This window comes from Cyprinodon tularosa, unplaced genomic scaffold (genome assembly GCF_016077235.1).
Source record: "Cyprinodon tularosa strain WSP-4 unplaced genomic scaffold, ASM1607723v1 ctg199, whole genome shotgun sequence".
NCBI classification, from domain to species: domain Eukaryota; kingdom Metazoa; phylum Chordata; class Actinopteri; order Cyprinodontiformes; family Cyprinodontidae; genus Cyprinodon; species Cyprinodon tularosa.
The window spans coordinates 124,076-145,853 of record NW_024038729.1 but is presented as its reverse complement, the minus strand read 5'-3'; the positions used below and the strand labels follow the sequence as shown (position 1 = coordinate 145,853).

At 40.3% G+C, this 21,778-nt stretch overlaps 2 protein-coding genes across 3 annotated transcripts in view; one reads left to right on the top strand and one right to left on the bottom strand.

Moving 5' to 3' along the window:
- The first annotated feature begins 1,169 nt into the window (after window positions 1-1,169).
- Window positions 1,170-15,600, top strand: gpr137ba (G protein-coupled receptor 137Ba). Its single transcript, XM_038284055.1, has 7 exons — window positions 1,170-1,845; window positions 8,769-8,818; window positions 8,908-9,130; window positions 11,117-11,263; window positions 13,120-13,248; window positions 13,381-13,502; window positions 14,400-15,600. The coding sequence occupies exons 1-7, from the start codon at window positions 1,465-1,467 to the stop codon at window positions 14,512-14,514; spliced, it is 1,167 nt and encodes a 388-aa protein (XP_038139983.1). The 5' UTR covers window positions 1,170-1,464; the 3' UTR covers window positions 14,515-15,600.
- A 5,015-nt stretch (window positions 15,601-20,615) lies between these two features.
- Window positions 20,616-21,778, bottom strand: part of egln1a (egl-9 family hypoxia-inducible factor 1a) — a 31,097-nt gene continuing 29,934 nt past the window's right edge. For both annotated transcript variants that reach the window (XM_038284127.1, XM_038284128.1), the window contains 2 exons: window positions 21,667-21,734; window positions 20,616-21,590 (listed from right to left, as the gene is read on the bottom strand). In XM_038284127.1, the coding sequence (XP_038140055.1) occupies window positions 21,535-21,590; window positions 21,667-21,734 (124 nt within the window). In that variant the 3' untranslated portion in view covers window positions 20,616-21,534. The remainder of the gene's footprint in view (window positions 21,591-21,666; window positions 21,735-21,778) is intronic.

Below are 21,778 nucleotides of genomic sequence, written 5' to 3'. Positions count from 1 at the left end.
TTAGACGGTGGCATCAAAAGTACACACATTTGTTAATTCAGTAGAAGTATAGATGCTGCAGTTTAAAAACACTCTGGTAAAAGTTGAAGTATCAGGTTGACTTAAAGTATAAAAGTATTTAAAAAACAGCCAGATGCCAATATATGAATTGAAATCTCAATAGTGGAATAGTGATATTCTGCTGACTGTCGTGGGCAAATCGATCAGGGCGCATGCGCAAACAAGGATTCTTCTTTTTGTTCTTCCTCTCAGATGTAAACACAGCAGCATGGCAAACCTGCCTAAAAGGTGCAGGTTTCAGGGGCGGAGCTAGATGGGGGGCGAGGAGTGGCCATCATCATTGACCACCCCTGTGGCCATCCCTACCATTTATTTCTCTCTCATACAGAACAGTAATAATCTCAAGTGGAATATTCAAAACACTTAAATTTTTCATATATTAATAATTACTTGACTACAAAAACACGGTGGTTAATTATGCACATCAATATACTAACATTAAAAATGATAAGTACAGAATTCAAGCAGAAATAGATTTTGTGTTTTATGGGGTAAAGAGAAAATGATGTGTCTCTGAAAGTCGTCTAGGAGTCTTCAGTGAAATCATAGATAACTATTTAAATAAAAACGTATTAAATAGTCAATTTATGTAGATATTAGTACTTGTAAATATCAATTTTATGCAGAATGATTACTGATAAAAGTAGGTAAGTAATGACAATGGAAAAGATGTTCGCCCAAAACTCAAACCTGAAATAATTTTATCCACTATACCTTTTATCTAGAAATTATGGATGTTTGAATATATTCATCTATTTGTTAGCAAAGGCTGTGGGAAGTATAGTTTGTCTTTATTTAGAAAACATGGATGTTATTTTGCTCTTTAATTTTCCTGTCGGAGCAGTGTAGATTGTGAGGTTTGGGTGCCATTCTACTGTCGGCCACCCCTCAGTGTACATTGGTTGGTGCCTGGCCACCCTTATAAAAAATTTCTAGCAACGCCTCTGGCAGGTTTGGGGCTCCAGGTGGTTCCCTACTTTGTCTGTATGGTAAGTCCGCCCCTGAATGAGGGTGAATCCACGGAGGAGCCCTGATGTGCCCTCCTGGGATCAGCGCCGCGCTGGGAAGCACCCTCACAGGGTTAAAGGTACAGGACTGTGCGTCAGCTGGTGCGTAAAGAGAAGTGGGCGGGGCCGGCCGGTCCTGGAAACCCGCTGCAGTTCTCCGCATCATCATCTCTTGTCATGTGCCTCTCAGGCTGTCTCTGAATCCACTGCAGGAAGCTGGAGCTGTTTCCTTCCCCGCTGCGCGCCTCTGCTCCCTGACAGCCGCTCCAGCCGCCCTGCTTTCTTCCTGCTTCTCCGGGTTTCCTCCCCTCGGCTCCGGCCTGGGAGCCAGAGAGGCAGGGCGAACACCTCCTCCATCTATCTGTCTCCCCTCAGAGAAACCAAAGAGCTTTTTCTCATGGAGGCCCCGGCGGAGGAGAAGGAGCCGTCACCGATGGAGCAGCCCCTGCCTCTGCCCACCCTGAGCCCAGCCGTGCCCCCCTTTGTGACTCTGGGACTGACGGTGGTCTACACCGTCTTTTACTCGCTCCTCTTCATCTTCATCTACGTCCAGCTCTGGTTGGTGCTGCGATACCGACACAAGCGCTTCAGCTACCAGACTGTGTTTCTGTTCCTGTGCCTGCTGTGGTCGGCCCTGCGCACCGTGCTCTTCTCCTTCTACTTCAGGAACTTTGTCACGGCGAACACTCTGGGGCCATTTCCCTTCTGGCTGCTCTACTGCTTCCCGGTCTGCCTGCAGTTCTTCACGCTCAGCCTCATGAACCTTTACTTTGCACAGGTGAGTAACCGGGATCAGTCCTCTGCAGGGCTGCAGGAGTACTGCTGCATTCATAGGTCTGCAGGTTGGCAGCATGCATGGTCGGATAATGGGCATTGAGCCTTATTATTGGCTCAGGTTTAACAGTCATCCTGAGCTATGGGTTCCTGCAGCCAGAGGCGTAGCCACAACATTTTTTATTAGGGTGGCCAGGCACTAACCAATGTACACTGACGGGGGGGCGGAAAGCAGATAGGCACCAGAACCTCAGGGTCAATCTACGCTGTTCCAACAGGAAAATTAACGCGCAAAACATCCATATTATCTAATTAAATACTAACTATACTTTCCTACAGCCTTTGCTAACAAATAGACGCATATATTTAACCTGTTAACATCCAGCTCATTTTGGGTAATCCTCGCCTATTTTGCATACCCGAATGGAAAAGCAAATAACTTAGGAAATGTAAGCCCAAATTACATGTGCAATACATTATTTGAAAGCTAACACCCTCTAGTAAAATTGGGTGAGAAGAACACAGACCAACCTGCATCAGTTCAAACATGACTCAAAGTTGTTTTTTTATTCTTGGAAATGATTAGAGGTGAGTATTGGCATGAGTGTTGCGATTTAATACATTTCGCGATACTTGGGTCACGATACGATATTATCACGATATTGCAGTATCACTATATATTGCCATATTTTCCCCAGCTATCAAAATCAAATGATGAGATAAAACAGCAAGTGCTGTGTATTTTCATCAGAAAATATTGATTAGGTATTATTATCCATGTTGTTTGGGGTTTTCTTCCACTGTGACTGCCTTAAATACAGTTAAAGGGCTCCACAGCGCTTTCTGCCAGAGTGGTGGTGCAGAGGTAGTCCATTTTCCCATCAATGTTTTATGTAACCATTTTTTTTTTTTTGAAAATCGATAGTAAGAAGTGAAAGATCGATATTATATTGGGCAGCCGAATATCACGATATATCGCCAAAACGATTATTTCCCACACCCCTAGAAATGATAGCTATTTTTTGAACAGCAGTAATAAAGACATTATTGAGAAAATGCAGGTTTTATTGTATTATATTTGTTCTACGGTACATCATTTCAACCACAAATGCAAAAATATTTCAGACCTCTCTGGGGTTTGGAACTTTTGGTGTCAGCTTGGAGCTGCGCGCAATGGCTTGGTTAAAAATTTTAACGGTTGAATTTGATGCATTCTGAATTATTAGCCCCACTTAAGGTCCAACGGGTCGCCTGTGACCCGGTGGGTTTTAAGAGGTTAAAAATCAAATTTCTAGATAAAAAGTATGTATAGTGGATAAAACCCAGTTTTGAGTTCTGGGGCGTAAATCAGTCATCATTGTCATTACTTACCTACTTGTATTAATAAACATTCTGCATAAAATTGATATTTATAAGCACTAATATCTACATAAATTCATTATTTGATAAGTTTTTATTAAAATTGTTATTTATCTTTGATGTCACTGAAGACTCCTAGTTGACTTGAAGAGACAAGTAATTTTCTCTTTACGTCATATAAGACAAAATCTAGTTCTGAAAAGAGCATGAATTCTGTACTTATCATCTTTGATGTTAGTTTATTGATGTGTATAATTAAACACACAAAAAAAAAATGTTTTGAATATTCCACTTGAGAGTATTACTGCTGCCACCTTCTGTATTAGAGGTAAATAATGGTAGTGGTGGCCAATGAGTGGCCCCCCATCTAGCTCCGCCTCTGCCTGCAGCTCCTCCAGAGATACCTCAAACGTCTTGGTTGCTTCTCTGTCCTGGTTGGTTTGCAGTTGCTCCTTAAAAACCCTATAGGATAGTAATGGGTGAGATTTTTTATTTTTTTATTTTTGTTTTTTAGGGGTATCGGGGTAAACAACTGCTCAGTACAGGTTTCAGATTTTAATTTGTGAAACATCCCTCCATTTTCCATCATGCATATGCCATGTGGGGTCACGAGGGGTGCTGGTGCCTATATCCAGCTGTCGATGGGCGAAAGGCGGGGTGCACCCAAGACAGGTCGCCAGTCCATCGCAGGGCAACACAGAGACAAACAACCATTTATGCACACACTCACACCTAAGGAGAATTTAGAGAAGCCAATTAACCTAACAGTTATGTTTCCGGACTGTGGGAGGAAGCCAGAGTACCTGGAGAGAACCCACACATGCGCAGGGAGGACATGCAAACTCCATGCAGAAAGCTGGGAATCGAACCCGGGACCTTCTTGCTGCAAGGCAGCAGTGCTACCCACTGCTACTCTAAGCAGCCCAATTCATAAAACATTGTTAAGGCAATTCTTTATTTCTCTCCACTTTTATAAAATGTTCTACTTCGTGTTTATCTACCGTCAATAACTCATACTGAAGTCTGTAGTTCATGCGGGGTCAAAACTTTGGCAAGGCAATGTTTGTGCAGACTGGCAGTCTTGTTTAAGGCTATCTGAGGGAAACTTTGCATCATTAGGTCTAGTCTGCTATGTAACCTGATAGATGGGATGGAAAAAAAAAAAAAAAAAGGCTTAAAAAACAAGACAAGAAAACAACACCAGAAGAGGAACATATTCGATAGGTGTAGATAGAAACAGGTTTTGTTTAAATGGGAAACATAACATGTGATAACATCCAAGGCAAGTCTTTTCTTGTCATAGCTTGAGAGAATGTCGTCTTCAGATGAAACATAGCAGCAACTTCATTACATGTATGTAACTGAAGTAGTTGTGTAGTAAATTTAATTTGAGTTTCAGGAGCTCATTTTGAACGTGTCGAATTTATTCAAAGACCTGAGCCAAACTTTAACATGTCATCAGGACTTTTTCTATTTAATTTACTGTTTTGTTGTCAGTCATTATTTGAATAAAATAGAATAAAATCTACCCTTCTACCTGTACTTCCTTCTGATGATATCACATAAGCTCGAAAAAATTAGAGTTCTTTTGTTTTCCACTCTTTATCTTGCATTGTGTATTGCTGTAGCAAAACGGTAGAGCTGTATCCGATGATGCTGCATGGAAATGACAGAACAGAAGCTGTTAAAAGGATTGAATCTAGATTTCCTTATTAGATGTCTTGAAATGATTATTGTGATGCAAAAATAGAAAATTGTCACGCTCCACAAAGAAGGAAATCCCAGTTATGTTTCTTACAAAACTGCAGCATCACCACCATTGCAGTTAAAGTATGGAGGGTAAATAATTCAAATTAAAAACACTTTATAAATCCCAAAGGGAAATTAAATGTTGCAGTAACTAATACGTTATTTTTTAAACAGGTGTTATAGGTGTTCATAGCTGCAGGCAGGATGGATCTTCTGTAGCGGCCTGTCTTGCACCGTATCAGGAAAAGCCTCTTACTGAAGACACTCTGCTGTTGTTTCAAAATCTTCTGAAGAGGAGGAGGCTCACTATTGTGCATAATATTCTTTACTTTATGAATTGTTCTTTGTAAAATGTCCTCCATAAGTTCTAGAGGAGTTCCTAGAAAAGAAGTCAGACAGATACCCCATTTACACTAGCCTTGAAAAACCGTGCCGAGACCGGTCCCAGCTCAGTAACTGAGATAACTTATCGTGTGTAAATGCAAAGCAAACTGAACTGAACCGAGCTAGACACAACCGGACCGCGCTAACTGCAGACCAGTTCCAGAGGTGGGCTCGGCTCTGTTTTTCCCTGGCTCGGTTCTCTGATAACAAGAGCGCATGAGCAGAACGCGTCATCTCTGTCTGGCTGCACATCCTGATTCACACTCCATTCCACTAGTTGGCGGTAATGCCCCTCCGGAAGTTGCTTGCCTACCAACACAAAACAGAAGAAGAACAACAACTATAAACAACAATTGAAATCTCCTCCACGCAAACATTTTAAATTATGGCTTTAAAAGAGAGTGGTGCGACCTGGGATGACGCAGAGACTGAGGCCGTTATTGCAATTTGGGCGGAGGACCTTATCCAGGGGATGTTGGAGGGCGTGAAACACAACCACAAAGTGTTTAAAAAAACACTTAAAAAAAAAATCCCTCCTTCGTCTTCTTCTTGTTGTGTTTTATGGCGGTTGGCAAACAACTTTTGGTGCATTAGCGCCACCAACTGCTTCATTTCCTCCTTCAATACTGGCAGTAATACCGCAGATCGGCACTAGGAGGCGAGGAGTCGGGGAACCGAGATAGCGTGATGTGTCGGTCGTCAGAACAGAGCTCGGCCTGGTTAACTGATCCGAGCTCGGACCGGTCTCGGCATGGATCGGTTTTTCACCGGTAGTGTAAATGGGGTAATAAACAGGAATGTTGAGAGTACCGTCCCATGTGGTGCTCCTGTGCTTCCCACTGCTTGATTAAACATCTGACCCTTCAGTCTAACAAACTGTGATCTGTTTGTCAGTGTAGTCTTTGATCCAGGCGATTTTTGATGTTCTGAAGTTTCTCACAAAGTAATTCAGGCTGAATTGTATTAAATGTATTGGAGAGATCAAAGACCATGATCCTCACAGTGCTTTCTGCCTTATCTTAATGACAATGGGTTTGTTGAATCAGGTGTATGGTGGCATCTTCAACTTCATCGCCACGGCGATAAGCAAACTGCAGTGGTCCTGATAGCTGCTTGTTTCTTTGCTGACGTGAACCAACAGAAGTCTCTAGGACCTTCATGATGCGGGTTGTCATGGCAACACACTTATAGTTACTGAGGACTGTTGGCTGAGTCTTTGGTTCTGGAACAAGAGAGTAGGGCTTCAACATCACTGGAACTGTCTGCTGGGTCAGACTATGGTTAAAGAGATGTGCTCTCCACAGAGCTGCTCTGCACAGACCTCCAGGACTTTATGGCTGACACCATCAGGATAAAAAATACCCTTCCGCCATCAGGAGACAAATCCTATCACTTGGCAATCATATGTTTTCTTGTTTAAAATTATTTTCCTTTTAGATCTAGTGTTCTTAGTTCTATTGGTCCTTATACACATTATAGGGATGTCCCGATCCCGATCTCAAGATCGGATCGGCCCGATCTTTTCCTTTTTTCCTGTGATCGGAGCTCGGCTACATTACCTGACTAGTCGCACCGATCTACCGCTAGTTACGGTAGTTGCGCAATACAAACATCCGCGGCAGTGCAAAGCTGTATGTTTAGTTGTTTTTAGGACTACATACGTATTTGTTCATAACTGAAGAATGGTCTTGTTGATTGTCATGTTTCAGTGATCATGCTACTTTTAAGTTGCAGTTCCAGAGTTTTGAATTAATTTGACTGAATTCTGTTTACATTTTAAGTTGGCTTTAGATGTTTCAAATTAATTTACTTAAATGTGACTATTTGTGCACTTTATTTTTATTGACTTTATGGCAGCCTATGTTAAGCACTTGTAAGCTAGAAGTGGATCTTGGATAGCACTTTCTTTTGGATAATACTGTACCAAGTCAGTGTCTTTCTTTTTACTTTTGTCTAAAATATTAAATTGAAGCTGACCTTTAATTCTGGGTAAGATTTTTATTTCGTGGGATTTACAATAATAATAGTAATGATTTTTGATAAAATATAAGTCTAATAAAAAGTTGGGTTACTTGCTCAAAATATTTTTGAGTTTGATCAATTTCAATACTAAAGGCAAAATATCGGATCGGGACTCGAAATCGGATCAGATTTGAGGTTCAAAGATCAGATAAGGATCGGAGGCCTAAAATGCTGATCGGGACATCCCTAATACATTACATTGAAACATTAGGAAAGCATAGCTCTGTGGTGTCTAGTTTGCACCAGTTAATGTTACTGATTAACAGAAATAAGCAATTTCATAAACATCTCTTATTTTTAGTGTAGTATGTGTTTTTGTGTCTTCTAGTGGAGATTCATGAGTATTTTTTGTACTGTTGAAACCCAAATGATAATCAAGTGGGTTAGGATTTACGTCCAGATCCATCAAAAGTTTTCCATCCCGCGTGTAGTTGTACTAGAATCAGCCGATTCTCCGTATCTGTGGCTCTCGTGATGTCATCAGCCCAGCTACTCACGATGTACAGATTTTTTCAGTGTACTTTTACTTAAAAGATTTTATTTTATAGATTTGCTTATGGAAAAGACCTTCACGGTGTTTATAGATATGAAATAACCGCTCACATGACAGCTGCAGCCTTTGAGTTTTCTTGCTGCTGATTTATTTAGCTACAGATCAGCTAAAGGAAGAGATGGAAAGAACAAATCCAACAGTTGAATGAGTCAGTCTTTTCAGCTCAGCGTTCGATATGATGGATTGACCTCTGCTTTAGGTCAAGGTAGAGAATTTAAATTAGAAACAATCAAGACTTTGACTAGGCCACTCCTAAATGGTAGGTTATGTTTGTTGAGGTATTTCAAACAACAAAGCAATGAAAAAACAACAACACACTATTTAGAGGAAATGTGTTCCCTCATTTTTCCATGACATTCATCAGGATGTGAATATTTGCAAATCAGTGACACAGAACGCTCGTCAAAACAAGCGCTGCAGAAAGTTGCTTGCGCAGCAACATGGCTGCCGCTTATGCGTTTATTATGACACTCTCATAGTCATTCATGTGACTAGAGAGGAAGGAGTCCGGTTATTATGGCCTGTCTGTGTAGGAGGATCAGCAAAATGAGATGAATCATGCCTCCAACAGCTTACACAATCCACATACGAAGCGATACTTGCTCCGGCCTCTGCCTCACGCTTATTTTTAGCATAATCCTCTTGTGTTGATATGAGAGTTAGTTGAGTTTTCAGTGAGCCTGAAGCAGTTTAACTATTGTGTATCTTAAATGCAAAAAAACCAACCTTTTTTTTTTTTTTTTTTTAAGCTTCCGGGTTCTTGTTTAATCGGAATGAGGAGCAAGAAAAGAGAAGTGAAACACCCGGGCCTGTATGCATGATTAACTGTCTCTCTTCTTTTTTTTTCTTCTTATTTTTAGGTTGTTTTTAAGGCAAAGTCTAAATATGCACCAGAGCTCCAGCGGTACAGGTGAGAGCAGGCCTTCCCTGGGTTTCTACTCATTTCCCTGGCTGTAGTCTTTAGGGCTGTATAATAAATCTGTGGTCTTTTCCTGCCAGGCTGCCCCTCTACCTCCTCTTCCTGTTCATCAGCCTGGTGTTTTTAGTCGTGAATTTAGTGTGCGCCCTGCTGGTGAGGATGTCCTCTGCAGAAGCTCACACCATTGTACTTGTGAGGGTCGCCATCAACGACACGCTTTTTGTCCTGTGTGCCGTTTCGCTCTCTTTGTGTCTTTACAAGATCGCCAAAATGTCTCTGGCCAACATTTACTTGGAGTCCAAGGTAAGATGGAGATTCAACTACTGGATTAGTCACTATGTTATGCAAAAGTATTCACCGCTCAAATTTTCCTTTTCACATCACAGACACAGATTTCAATGGATTTAATGCAAAATACCAAAAATAAATAAATTGAAATAAAACATATCTGTAGTGCTAAAGTTTTTGCAGGAATGAAACTGAGAAGTTGGGGAGTGGTGGTCTAGTGGTTAGGGCACAGAGCTTGGATTCTTGAGGTTGTGAGTTGGAGGTTGTGGCCGCTCACACCGAGCCTCGTCCTGCTTGAGGTTTCTTCCTGTTAAAAGGAAGTTTTTTCTCTCCACTGTCGCTATAAGCATGCTTAGGCCCCGTCCACACGAAGTCAAAACGAACACGAAACGCTAATATTTTCCAGGACGTTTGTTGTAAAGACGGAGACGTAAAATAAATGTGATCGTCCACACGAATGCATGAAAACGCTGCAAAATGTATGCCAGGCCTGTAAGTGGCGCTGTGGTGCCAAAGCAAAAATAAGCGACGAAATGTTGGGCATGCGCACTAATATTTATACATGGTTGCCCTGCGGGTCCATTTTCGTGGTTAAGTCAAATTCAGGTGCTGAACTATGTGGTCGATATTGCTCTGTTCTTCCTGGAGATATTCCAGAAGAAGAAGATTCTGTTGTAAGCCCGACAGCAGGGTGAGTAGCATTAGCAGCAACCATTCAACACAGTACGGCGCCATTGTTGTTGTGATACTGTGTCCGCATGCGTGTTTAGAGGCGACGCTATGACGCATGCGTGTAAGAAAAAAAAGGCGGTTAGAGCTTAAAGATGGAAACGCGAAAACGGCGTTACAAAATCTTCCCACTCTGAAGGCTGAATAAAAAAAAGATCGTTTACAGACCCCCGAAACGCCGGCTTCGTGTGGATGAGAGGCTGGTTTGGTGAAAAATTTGTGCGTTTAGGCCAGGGTTCGGCTTCGTGTGGACGGGGTGTTAGTGTGAGGGATTGCCTTCAGGTCAATGAGTCGATGCAAGCAACTGGTTTTCTTTAGATAGAAAACTTTGAATCAATTTGAATGTATGATCTGCTTGAGTTGGAAAGTGCCTTGAGATGACATGTGTTGTGAATTGGCGCTATAGAAATAAACTGAATGGAATTGAGATGAACTGAAACCCACTCCCACAGACTGCCACTCTGGGTCCCTGAGCAAAGACCGGTAACACCGCACTGCTCCCCGGCGGGTTGGGTTTAATGCAGAGATTGAATTTCGTAGCTTACTTGTGACAGTGTAATGACAATAAAAAAATTAAAGAAGTGCGGCACACATTTGCTTTATTTTCCTTCAGCATGTTGCCTCTAAATAAAATTAAATGCAAGAAAAGGCACTGCAGTCTATTTGTATGTAGACTAAAATCAGTTTAAATCCAGCTATTCTATTAAAGCCTCATTAGTGTTTCCCAGAAAAACATTAAGAAATCCTGGAGAACAGCTAAAGGAGTTCTGCTCACCTGCAAACCTACAAAGACAAGGCTGTCCGCCTACATGGTAGTGGCAGCATCATGTTGTGGGAATGTTTTTTCTCCACCAGGGAAAGAAAAAAGTGCAGCTTGTTAAAGGGTAATTCCATGTGAAAACCTGTTAGAGCAGTGATGTCTACCTCATTTCCCTGAGGGCCAATGTCCTGCGCCTTTTAGATGCAGGATAACTCTGCTTCCAGTCTGTTGGTGCTTAATGAACTCTGCAAAGAGACAAGCATTTTTGTCTTTAGGTGTCCTAGGCTGGTAGAGATGCACAACTAAAGACTCCGATTTTTTTATATGCAACTTTAAAAAACATAAATCTTTTATGATTCACCGCTTTGTGATCGTCTGTCACAAATCCCAATAACATTCACTGAATTCTGTGGTTGTAATGGAACAAAATTGGAGAACAGTTGCTGTAAATACTCTTGCAGCCCACTGTGTGTTAGCGTTTCCTCCTGGTTTAATGTTATGATGTCATGCAGGGGACGTCGGTGTGCCAGGTGACTGTCATAGGAGCCATCGTCATCCTCCTGTATGCATCCAGGGCCTGTTACAACCTGGTTGTCCTGGGTCTCTCAAACAAAAGCATTAACTCGTTTGACTACGACTGGTACAACGTGTCCGACCAGGTAAGTTACTACGTCGTGATGTTTTCATAGGAGGAGTTCAGCTTCTGGTTCTCTTGTAAAAATAAAATAAAATCTGTTCGCTACAGCCTCTAGATTATTTAGAGACACCAAGATGTAATTAGTCTGTTTGAGTCTTTTAAGTTCCGCAGGGACCTGGAGCTGAACCTCCATCAGCTTGTTTCTTTGGTGCCTCCTTGGCGACACCTTTGGGTAATTGTTATGCAGAATGACTTCATGTGGTTGTTCAAAATTAATGATCCACCCATCAGCCCGTCAATGGAGGGCAGTCACCCTGAGCCAGAATCCAAAACACAGTTTAAAACATGCCTCCATTCTTTACTATGGAGGTGGTGTTCTTCTGATTATACTCCGTATTCCAAACACTCCAAATGACTTTGGCTAAAATTCCTTCCTTGTAATTGTCCTGATTCAGTAAAAGTAGATATTTGGCAAAGCTCCAAACTAAGTGGGTCAACTGCTTCCTTCTCATCAAGCTTCTTGCTGATGGTTTTTCTGTGATCTTTAGCCTTGAGTAGATCTACGTTGTGATCATGATATAGTTTCACAACTCTTTGATCTTGTCCACAAAAATGGAGATCTTGGAGTGAAAGACATAGATGTTTTACTCTGGGCACATAGTAGGATAGGAGTCAGGTATGGAAAGAATGCAAATAATTTTCTAACATTTTCAGATTCGTAAGATAAGATAAGGAATTATTAAGATAAGAGCCGTTGTGGAAATAAATCTCTTTCTATTTAAAGGAAAAGTCCGGTGAGCAAGGAATAATCAATGGATCGTTATTTATACGTAAAACTAAAACGTTTGTGGTGATTTAATGAATTTAGTATTAATCAGTAAAAAAAATTAAAACAATAATTTTCGGCGTGATCATTGAGGTCGGGAGCGGCCATTTTTGCCCAAATATAATAACACCTCACTCCTGCCATCTTCTGACAGTGACGTCACGGTGCGGTAAGTCTAGCGCCATTCTCCCCGCTTTGCAAGCAAAATCAATGGGAACTATTAGACACATCTGCAATCAACAACAATTATTGAAAATTTCCAGAGGACTTCACCATTGAAATTCACCAGAGCTATAGTGAAACTGACAATGCCCACGAGCATGGCGGTTGGATGTTGTTGTTGTTTTTTTGTTTGTTTTTTTTTTATACTTATTTTTTATTGAACATTGTGGAGAGGCAACAATACATTCGACTTCATATACAATGTTGGACAACCGTGTCCATATTTATCTGGATACAAGAATGGTATTCTCCTTGTGCCTGTAGTTGCTCCATTTTTCTCATTTAACATCAAACTCCTGCAAGCTCAGTCTATGTGTGATTTTCTCCATTACAAAAATCTCTTCCACGATGCTCAACCACTGCTCCACCGCAGGGGGGTCTTGTCTATACCATAATTTTGTGATGGTTTTCCTTGATGCTGAAAGTAATATTTTTAGCAGGTATTCATCATCCTTTTGAATTACATCATGTGTCAGGCATCCTAGATAAAGTGTTTCACATGATCTGGGTGCAGTTGGATGTTTTAATACACTGGGTAAAATTGAAATAAAAATTAGTTATTTCACCTTTCCGATTCATGATCTTAATCAAAAACACCCTATCATTTATTGAACAGTCGGTAATAATTTCATATTTAAAGTACTCTCAGAAGTATTTATTCTGAATATAACCGAACTTTTCCTTAAAAAAAAAGAGAATTCAGATTTGCTGTTTGGAGGGAAAATAATAATAATAAAAAAAGACAAAATACTTAGAACGCCTGAATTTTGGACTATCTTTATCTCCCTCTGAAGGAGCCATTTGTAATTTCTTTAAACTTTTCTTTTCAGGCAGATCTACAGTCGACTCTGGGGGACACCGGCTATGTCGTCTTTGGGGTGATTTTGTTCGTTTGGGAGCTGCTACCTACCTCCCTGGTTGTGTATTTCTTCAGAGTTCGAAAGCCCAACCTGGACCGGGTGAGGCCTCCAGTAACCTTGAACCGATTTGTGTTTTGGTTTCCCTGTGTCTCATCGGCCACATAAAACGGTTGGAGAGCCCTGCGTCAAATTGTGAAAGGTATCGTCTTGTGTGTCGTTTGTCTCCTGCAGAGCAGCTCAGGCCTCCCTAGTCACGTCTTCTCATCCAGGGCGTACTTCTTCGACAACCCAAGACGTTATGACAGCGACGATGATCTCGCTTGGAGCGTCATGCCTCAGAACATCCAGGCCAGGTATGCGCAGCATGCTTAGTCCTCTGAGTCAAGGAAGCAGGCTCGGACTGAAAAGAGGAGTAGCACAGTCAAACGCGTGCGTCTCGAATGTGAAACACAACACCAATACACATTGTTGATTAACCGATCAGCCTTCAAGCATCACACGACAACCATCACCAAGACTTCTTTAACATGGTTTTATTGGCTTTGGTTATGAACACGGATGCGACAGTGACTGCTGCTGCGAAATAGCCACACTCACCACATCAGCAGAGTGGCCAGATGTCACTGACTCACGTTTTCCAGCCCAAAAAGTGTTCATAAATTGCCTGGATATATGAAATCTCGCCCAATTTGATCAAAGTCTATTGATCTCTTAGGCCATAAATATAAAGAAAAATTTTTTTTACCCATAGAGGGCGATCCTAAACTGCCAGATGGGGAAAAATCCCTACCGGGCAACAATGCAAAATATTTTTGCAAAATAATCAAACATAAATTTGCCAAATATAAGAGGAACATCGTAGTTTGGTTTAAAGAAAGCATTTTAGTTTTATTATAATTTAGTTGGTTGCGAGGATTTTACAGTTTGAAGAAATAGAAAATTGCACCATATGCCAACCTTCACAAGGATGTGCATGACAAGCAAGCAATATACTGCATGCATCATTTAGGTAGTTATCATTGGATTACTTCTTGAGCTACTTGAGTTATTTACTGTCACAGGTAGGTGCTTCGGTCGGAGAATAGGTGTTGGGGCCGGTATGGTTTAAGGAAGGCTGGCCTTTGCATGCTGAAATTTGGATCGGCCCACCGGGCAAATGCCCGATATCACAGATTACCAGTCCGAGCCTGCCAGGAAGTGATGGAAGGGTGATGCATAATAACGGACGCTGTATTTTTAATGTTCTGTAGTCTGGCTGCGGACAGTTATGAATGGGGAAGCCAAAACAGCGGTATAAACGCCTACATCGGAAGTGAGGACAGTTACAACTTCTCCCGTCCTCCAGAAGAGCTCAGCCATTACTGAGGGGACGCCGCAGCGACTCCTGCCGGCGTTTCTCCCTATCTGTATATTTTTGCACATTTTGTCTGTTACTGACTGAGAAAAGACTTTTATTCATGAGCTGGAAGAAACTAACAGACTCTTTTCATTGCCAGTATATGAAAGCCCAGAAATGGGGCATTACTTTTTTGCACACTTCATGTACAGATTATGATCTGTTCCTAAACTCTTTCATTATTTAGTTGATTACAGCTTAATATATTTCATAACCTTTGTAAAATGTACTGTAATACTTTTTAATTCAATGTTCTGAATGTGTTTTTTCATACAGATGTGTTTATTATTAAGACAGATTCATTTAACTCATTAAAATGTTTAAATTTCCTTTACTTAACTGAGGGTAGAGTATAATCTATTTTGAATTCTTACGCTGCATAGCAGCACCACCTATTGGTTCTTCAACAGGATAGCTGATATTTAGTTTTTTTTTTTTAAATTATGGTTAAATTTAGTGCTTAAAATATATACATTTAAAATAAAATGTTTTTTTTTTTTTTATAAGAGACATGTGGGTTTATGATCTGTAAGCTCCATACATTCCAGTCTGATCTATTCTGAATTTTCCAAATCAGGCTTGAAATGTTCTACAATCAGTAAATTGAACAGTTGGTATATATTTAACATGTTTAATGTTTGTATAAACATTAAAAAATTAAACCAGACTCAATCTTAAAACCATACAAGGTTTTGAAAATGGGCCCACAAATCGATTTAGGTTTGAGCTTTTACCGTAGAATAGAATTAAATTTTATTGTCATTACATTGTCACAAGTACAAAGCAATGAAACTCACACTGCATTTAACCCATCCCATTGGAGAGCAGTGGGCTGCCATTGTGCGGTGCCTCACACAGAGACTTTGCTCCCTGTTTAATCCTTTATGATAAAAAAAAACAATATCTGGTCAAATAATGCGCAGGGAATTGAAGGGAAATGTTGCAATGTAAAGATAATAGGAGCACATTTTATATAAATGAGTAGAAGCAGCACTTTGTTTAGAACTTTTCTAGAAAACTGAATAAGGAATAAAAAAAAAATCTGGAAACTAAAACCCTTTTCTTTCTTTGATACATGTCTTAGACGTGGTAAATAAAAAGCTAATTCCCGACTTTATGGCTGTAAAGCAAACAATGATTATAAGTATTATTTATGAGTGAAGGTGATGTTTGTTTTTCTTCAGTTATTTTAGAGGTGGACTTGCTGTTTTGTTCTGGATTATTGTCTGGTACCCAGAAACCAAGTTTTTTTTCCAGCTCGAGGCCATGAACAAATGGTTGGACATTTCTCCTCCAGGATTTCTTTATTTTTTGGATGGTAGAATGCTTCTATCATATCGAGACGTCCAAGTCTTAAAGCAGCAAAAGCCTCAAACCACCACCAAAACCACTTTTACACTGAGGACCATGTTGGTTTGGATTTTCTTTCCCCTTAATAAAATCTTTTATTTAACAAAAAACAAAACAGCTTCTGTGTTTTTGAGTAAAAATTGTGAATGTTCTGACTCACTAAAGTGTGACAAATTTCACACCATTTATATTTTTTTCAAAACAGACCTAATTGAGAATATACACTCACCGGCCACTTTATTAGGTACACCTGTCCAACTGCTCGTTAACACTTAATTTCTAAGCAGGCAATCACATGGCGGCAACTCAGTGCATTTAGGCATGTAGACATGGTCAAGACAATCTCCTGCAGTTCAAACAGAGCATCAGTATGGGGAAGAAAGGTGATTTGAGTGACTTTGAACGTGGCATGATTGTTGGTGCCAGAAGGGCTGGTCTGAGTATTTCAGAAACTGCTGATCTACTGGGATTTTCACGCACAACCATCTCTAGGGTTTACAGAGAATGGTCCGAAAAAGAAAAAACGTCCAGTGAGCGGCAGTTCTGTGGGCGGAAATGCCTTGTTGATGCCAGAGGAGAATGGCCAGACTGGTTCGAGCTGATAGAAGGGCAACAGTGACTCAAATAACCACCCGTTACAACCAAGGTGGGCAGAAGAGCATCTCTGAACGCACAGTACGTCGAACTTTGAGGCAGATGGGCTACAGCAGCAGAAGACCACACCGGGTGCCTCTCCTTTCAGCTAAGAACAGGAAACTGAGGCTACAATTTGCACAAGCTCATCGAAATTGGACAATAGAAGATTGGAAAAACATTGCCTGGTCTGATGAGTCTCGATTTCTGCTGCGACATTCGGATGGTAGGGTCAGAATTTGGCGTCTACAACATGAAAGCATGGATCCATCCTGCCTTGTATCAACGGTTCAGGCTGGTGGTGGTGGTGTCATGGTGTGGGGAATATTTTCTTGGCACTCTTTGGGCCCCTTGGTACCAATTGAGCATCGTTGCAACGCCACAGCCTACCTGAGTATCGTTGCTGACCATGTCCATCCCTTTATGACCACAATGTACCCAACTTCTAATGGCTACTTTCAGCAGGATAATGCGCCATGTCATAAAGCTGGAATCATCTCAGACTGGTTTCTTGAACATGACAATGAGTTCACTGTACTCAAATGGCCTCCACAGTCACCAGATCTCAATCCAATAGAGCATCTTTGGGATGTGGTGGAACGGGAGATTCGCATCATGGATGTGCAGCCGACAAATCTGTGGCAACTGTGTGATGCTATCATGTCAATATGGACCAAACTCCCTGAGGAATGCTTCCAGCACCTTGTTGAATCTATGCCACGAAGAATTGAGGCAGTTCTGAAGGCAAAAGGGGGTCCAACCCGTTACTAGCATGGGGTACCTAATAAAGTGGCCGGTGAGTGTAGTTTCAGTGGTTGAAGTGGCCTACTATAAAACAACCCTGTAAATCATAGTTTATTACCATTTTAAAAATTATGGTGGAAGATGTTCTTTTTCCAGGTGGATCATCAAAATAAGTGGTCATTTTAAATGTCAATCATTCTGTTGATAGGTTTACATAAGGCCATCCTACGTGCCCGTCCCCATTTTCACTTACCGGTGGCGAGTCTGACATAGTTTGCAAAACTTCTTTTGGAAAGTAAGCTTGTATGAGCAACTTTCAAACAGAGCGTGCACGAGGAGAAATGGGCTCATGCACACACTCGCACGTGTTAAATAGGCGTTCCCTCTCGGTAACAGGTACAGTGTTGTGCATGTGCTTTTTTTTTTTTTTTTTAAGTGGAGAGGGCGGGTCTTTTAAAAAGTTTGCAAAAATCTTGAATTTTTCAAATATGATGTTTAAAAATACGAAAGCTAATTTTAATTTCCTGCACAAATAGAATCCAACAAAAACAAAAATAAAACCCCAAACCATGAGAAATACACAATTAAAATAAACAAGGGATAAATCTTTGAAATACAATATTTCATTTAAAAATTAAAAGAGAGAAGCTTTACAGCTTGTTGAACGGTAGAAAAAGCAAAGACTAGAAGGTTGATTTATTTCACACTTCTCTCAGTTTTATTGAGCTGCTTTCAAAGATGAATGAATGCACTCTAGAAGCTCTACATACATAATGTACCCTGATTGTTAAGACTTAAGCTGTTGCTTAACTACAAGATATTAACAATCACAATTCAATGTGAGGTTGATGTTTAAAAGATAGTCAGGAAAAAAAAAAAAACTCTGGGGAAAAAAAATTAAATAAACTGAGAACATATAACTCAACAGGTACATAATGCAGAACACTGAATAAGAAGAATTAGCCAGGAAAGTCATTTTTGAAGGGATTTGCTGTCTGCAGTTAATGCAATGAGCAGCTTTAGTAATTATTTAAAGCGATGCACTGCAGAATGTCATCAATGGATCTTTAGCAAAACATTTTCAAATGATGTAAAGTAAGAAATGTGATCCAGATGCAATCCTTGCTTTTGGACGATTAGTCACAGTAATGCTAAACATTCAGACTAATTCTAAACGCTAAATACTGAAAAAAACATTTTTTTTTCTTTTCCTTTTGGAAAAAAGAAGCAAGCAGCAGTCTTAATACAGAAAACCTGTTGGTCAGCTGCAGTTTAAAGGTCCGCTGCCTTTTTTCGCCTGATTTCACCATGTAGCATGTGCAGATTGAAGCAGGGTGTTAGAGATATCACAGAACAGAGGAACTAGAACTGGAACCTTTGCATTCCTGTTAAACACACAATATTTACCGTACAGTGCTGCATTCAGCAGTGGTGGGAAAAGGAAGGGAAGTTGTTAGTTATTCACTACTTCAAGGGTGTTAAATTCTAGTCTATAAGCCTTTTAGCCTTCACATTAAATCCAACATAATACTTTTTCATCAAGTTTTTAATTTTTTAGAGGATGCATCAACAGATTGATGCATCCTCTAAAATGCATCATTGTTATCAAAGAAACCTTTGAAAATCTTTTTTTATCAGTTGCTGACGCCATCACTGCCCTTCCCCAGCAGTTGCAGAAACAGGTGGAGAGACTGACGCTTTTCTAAAGCTCCGTGGAGCAAAGAATCGTCTCTGCAAACCTGCAAAGAATGCACTTTGCTTTTCTCTCATTTACAATTAAAACAAAGCCTTTTGCATCACCCTTCAATTAACCATTTTTACAAATGATGCCTTTTAATTAACCGATCACAGCAGATAGCCAAACTGCTTAAACATCCCATATCGGCTCGTCTTTCTCCGTTCACACTGGTAAACTAGCATTACCAGACATTAGGCAGGGTGGGTCAGCTGATATTTAATTTGTTGCTCTCACAAATTTCTGTCAGTCATCCTTTTTCATGCATTCTTATATATGTTTTCATTTTGATCATTATTTTTATTTTCACTTTTGATTGCTTTGCAGGTTTGTAACTATGGACATTGTTATATTTAACTAGATGGCTCTGAACAACACTTTGAAAGTGCTTAATAAATGTAATTATATTATCAAATTTAGCGGGACTGTCACAAAATGACAATTTAATAAATATTACATTGTAATAATTCTTTTTTTGGCAATAGTGACTGTATCATGTTATATACAGCTGTGTTCAAAATAATAGCAGTCCGTCATCTAAGCAGATCATAAACACGTTTTAGTAGAACTTAAGATTTCTACATGAGAAATAGAGATCAAAAAGTCACGCTATAAATGTTCCTTGTTCTGTGTTACTAGATCAATGATTGAAATGGTTTTGTTGAGACTAATTTGGAAGCAAAACACAGAAAATGTTGCTTAAAAATAGAAAATAAACCCAGAATGATATGCAAGGAAAGAGACCTACTATTTGCACAGAATGAAGAATAGTAATAAATGTCAAGAGGCCAACCAAAGATGAAATGTCATTTGAAAAGGATCTGAGTGATGCACCCAGCAGAGTCTTTTCATTGAAACACATCTGCTAAAGAGAAATAGGTCAGTTTGTGCTAACCTGACTCCGCCAGATGGATTTGCTCCACATATCCATCTGGAAACCTTCCGTTGAAGTAATTTTGGGAAGGGGCGAAAATACTGGTTAGCTGATTGGCCTATGTTGGTGATAGACGGGCCAAATAAACCAATCAGATCAACGAAGCATATGACGTAACAGAGCGACGACGAAACGGAGCCAATTGATAGATCAAACTCTTGCCGAAACCAGTCGGGAGAAGAGCAAAAACATCTTTTCCTCCGAGAAAAGCCTCCAGAGCAGTGTTTTGCTCTTCTTTCAGTGAAGAAATACTCTGTAATTCCGATAAAACTTCCTCGATAGCCACGCTAACGCTAGTTTCATCGGCTGAAGCCGCCATGTTCTTTAGACTGAACTGTCGCGCTTCTCGTTGCATCACACCTCAACCCGCCTCAAAGCCAACGCTGATTGGACGTTCATTTGGTGAACTGCTCTAAATTTTCTTTAACGGAGAGTCTCCAGACTGATTAGCGAGTGAAACCTTGAAAGCTCGCGAGATCAGGATGGTCTCACGAGGCTAAGTTTGTGCTGCCTTATTCTGAGGACTAAACACCCTAGAACGGCTGTTTCAACAAGTTGTTTAAAAGGAAACTAAATATTAATCCATCTTCAGTTCTTAAAGAAACCTGGATATTGCTGTTTTTGTACGGCCATCTGCACTTTACCACACACTGCTATTACTTTGAAAACAACAGTTTTTTTTTTTTTTTTGTTGCAAACACGGCGATACAGTAAAAATAGCTTTTTTAAAGCCGGCTTATTACATCGTGTGGATCTCTAGCTGGCCTATATCTAGTTTAGACCAATAGAGATCGGGTCCTTCGGAGCAGCAACTCATTTTCATTCATCCACAGGTCCAGAAAAAACAAAACAAACATTGGCACAAATCTGAAGGTGCTCTACACAAAAAGTGTCCTGCAGAGGGCACCCAGCACTTTGTTTTAAGCAGATCAAAGCAAGCCAGGCTGCATCCCACTCAAAGATAATGTTTATGTAAGTCTCTGAGTAACATTGAATCAGACAGTTCATGTTACTGAGTGAGAAAAAGAAAACAAGGCCACTAAAACATAGATCCAAGTTACTGCAGAGTTATGAACTCGAACTAAGACTGACGCAGTTTGGGCAGAGAGCAATTGGTTTTTAATCAAATATCGCCATTCCTGAACTTATTGAACACTAACGTGCATGAAGTAGCTTATTTTAACAACCCATTTGATGCAAGAAAAAAAAACATGAAAAGTTCAACACTGTACCTTTAAGGAATCAATTTAAAACAAACAATCAGGATCTAAAGCTTTTTTTTCCTTTAGTCAGCTCAGCTGTACTGTAGACGCATTCTCTATGAATAAGAGGAGAAAACAAAAAGCATACAATCCCTTTTAGTACAATGTTATGACAATCAATGTCCTCTGGGTCGCCCAGGTTAACCATAAATGAGCTGAGAGTAGTGTATATTTGAATTCTGTTCTCCTTTGTCTTTGCAAATAAAGATCTTACACCCACTCATCAAAACTAACTTGTGTTCCTATGTTAAAAACACACACATGCTCTCTTTAGGCCACTTTCTTAGGATAGAGCACTTAATGGATGTTTGCACGGGACGCAGTCATCCTATTAGCTGGGATCCGATGACTTGTTGAGCTCAACTTTTACTCCCTTTTCTCCTGCACCTGCACACACAGGAAACAGAGGTAAGCCGTGGAAAACAAAGGCTCAGAAACAATCACAATCTGTGTTTATCCCTACCTGTTAAGTACTTTTCCTTAGCTCTGGCTCGCTCATCTGCATCAAAATACCACACTGTGATGGCATACCTAGAGAGATAGAAGGAGACGAGGTGAGCCGCAGCTGAACTGAG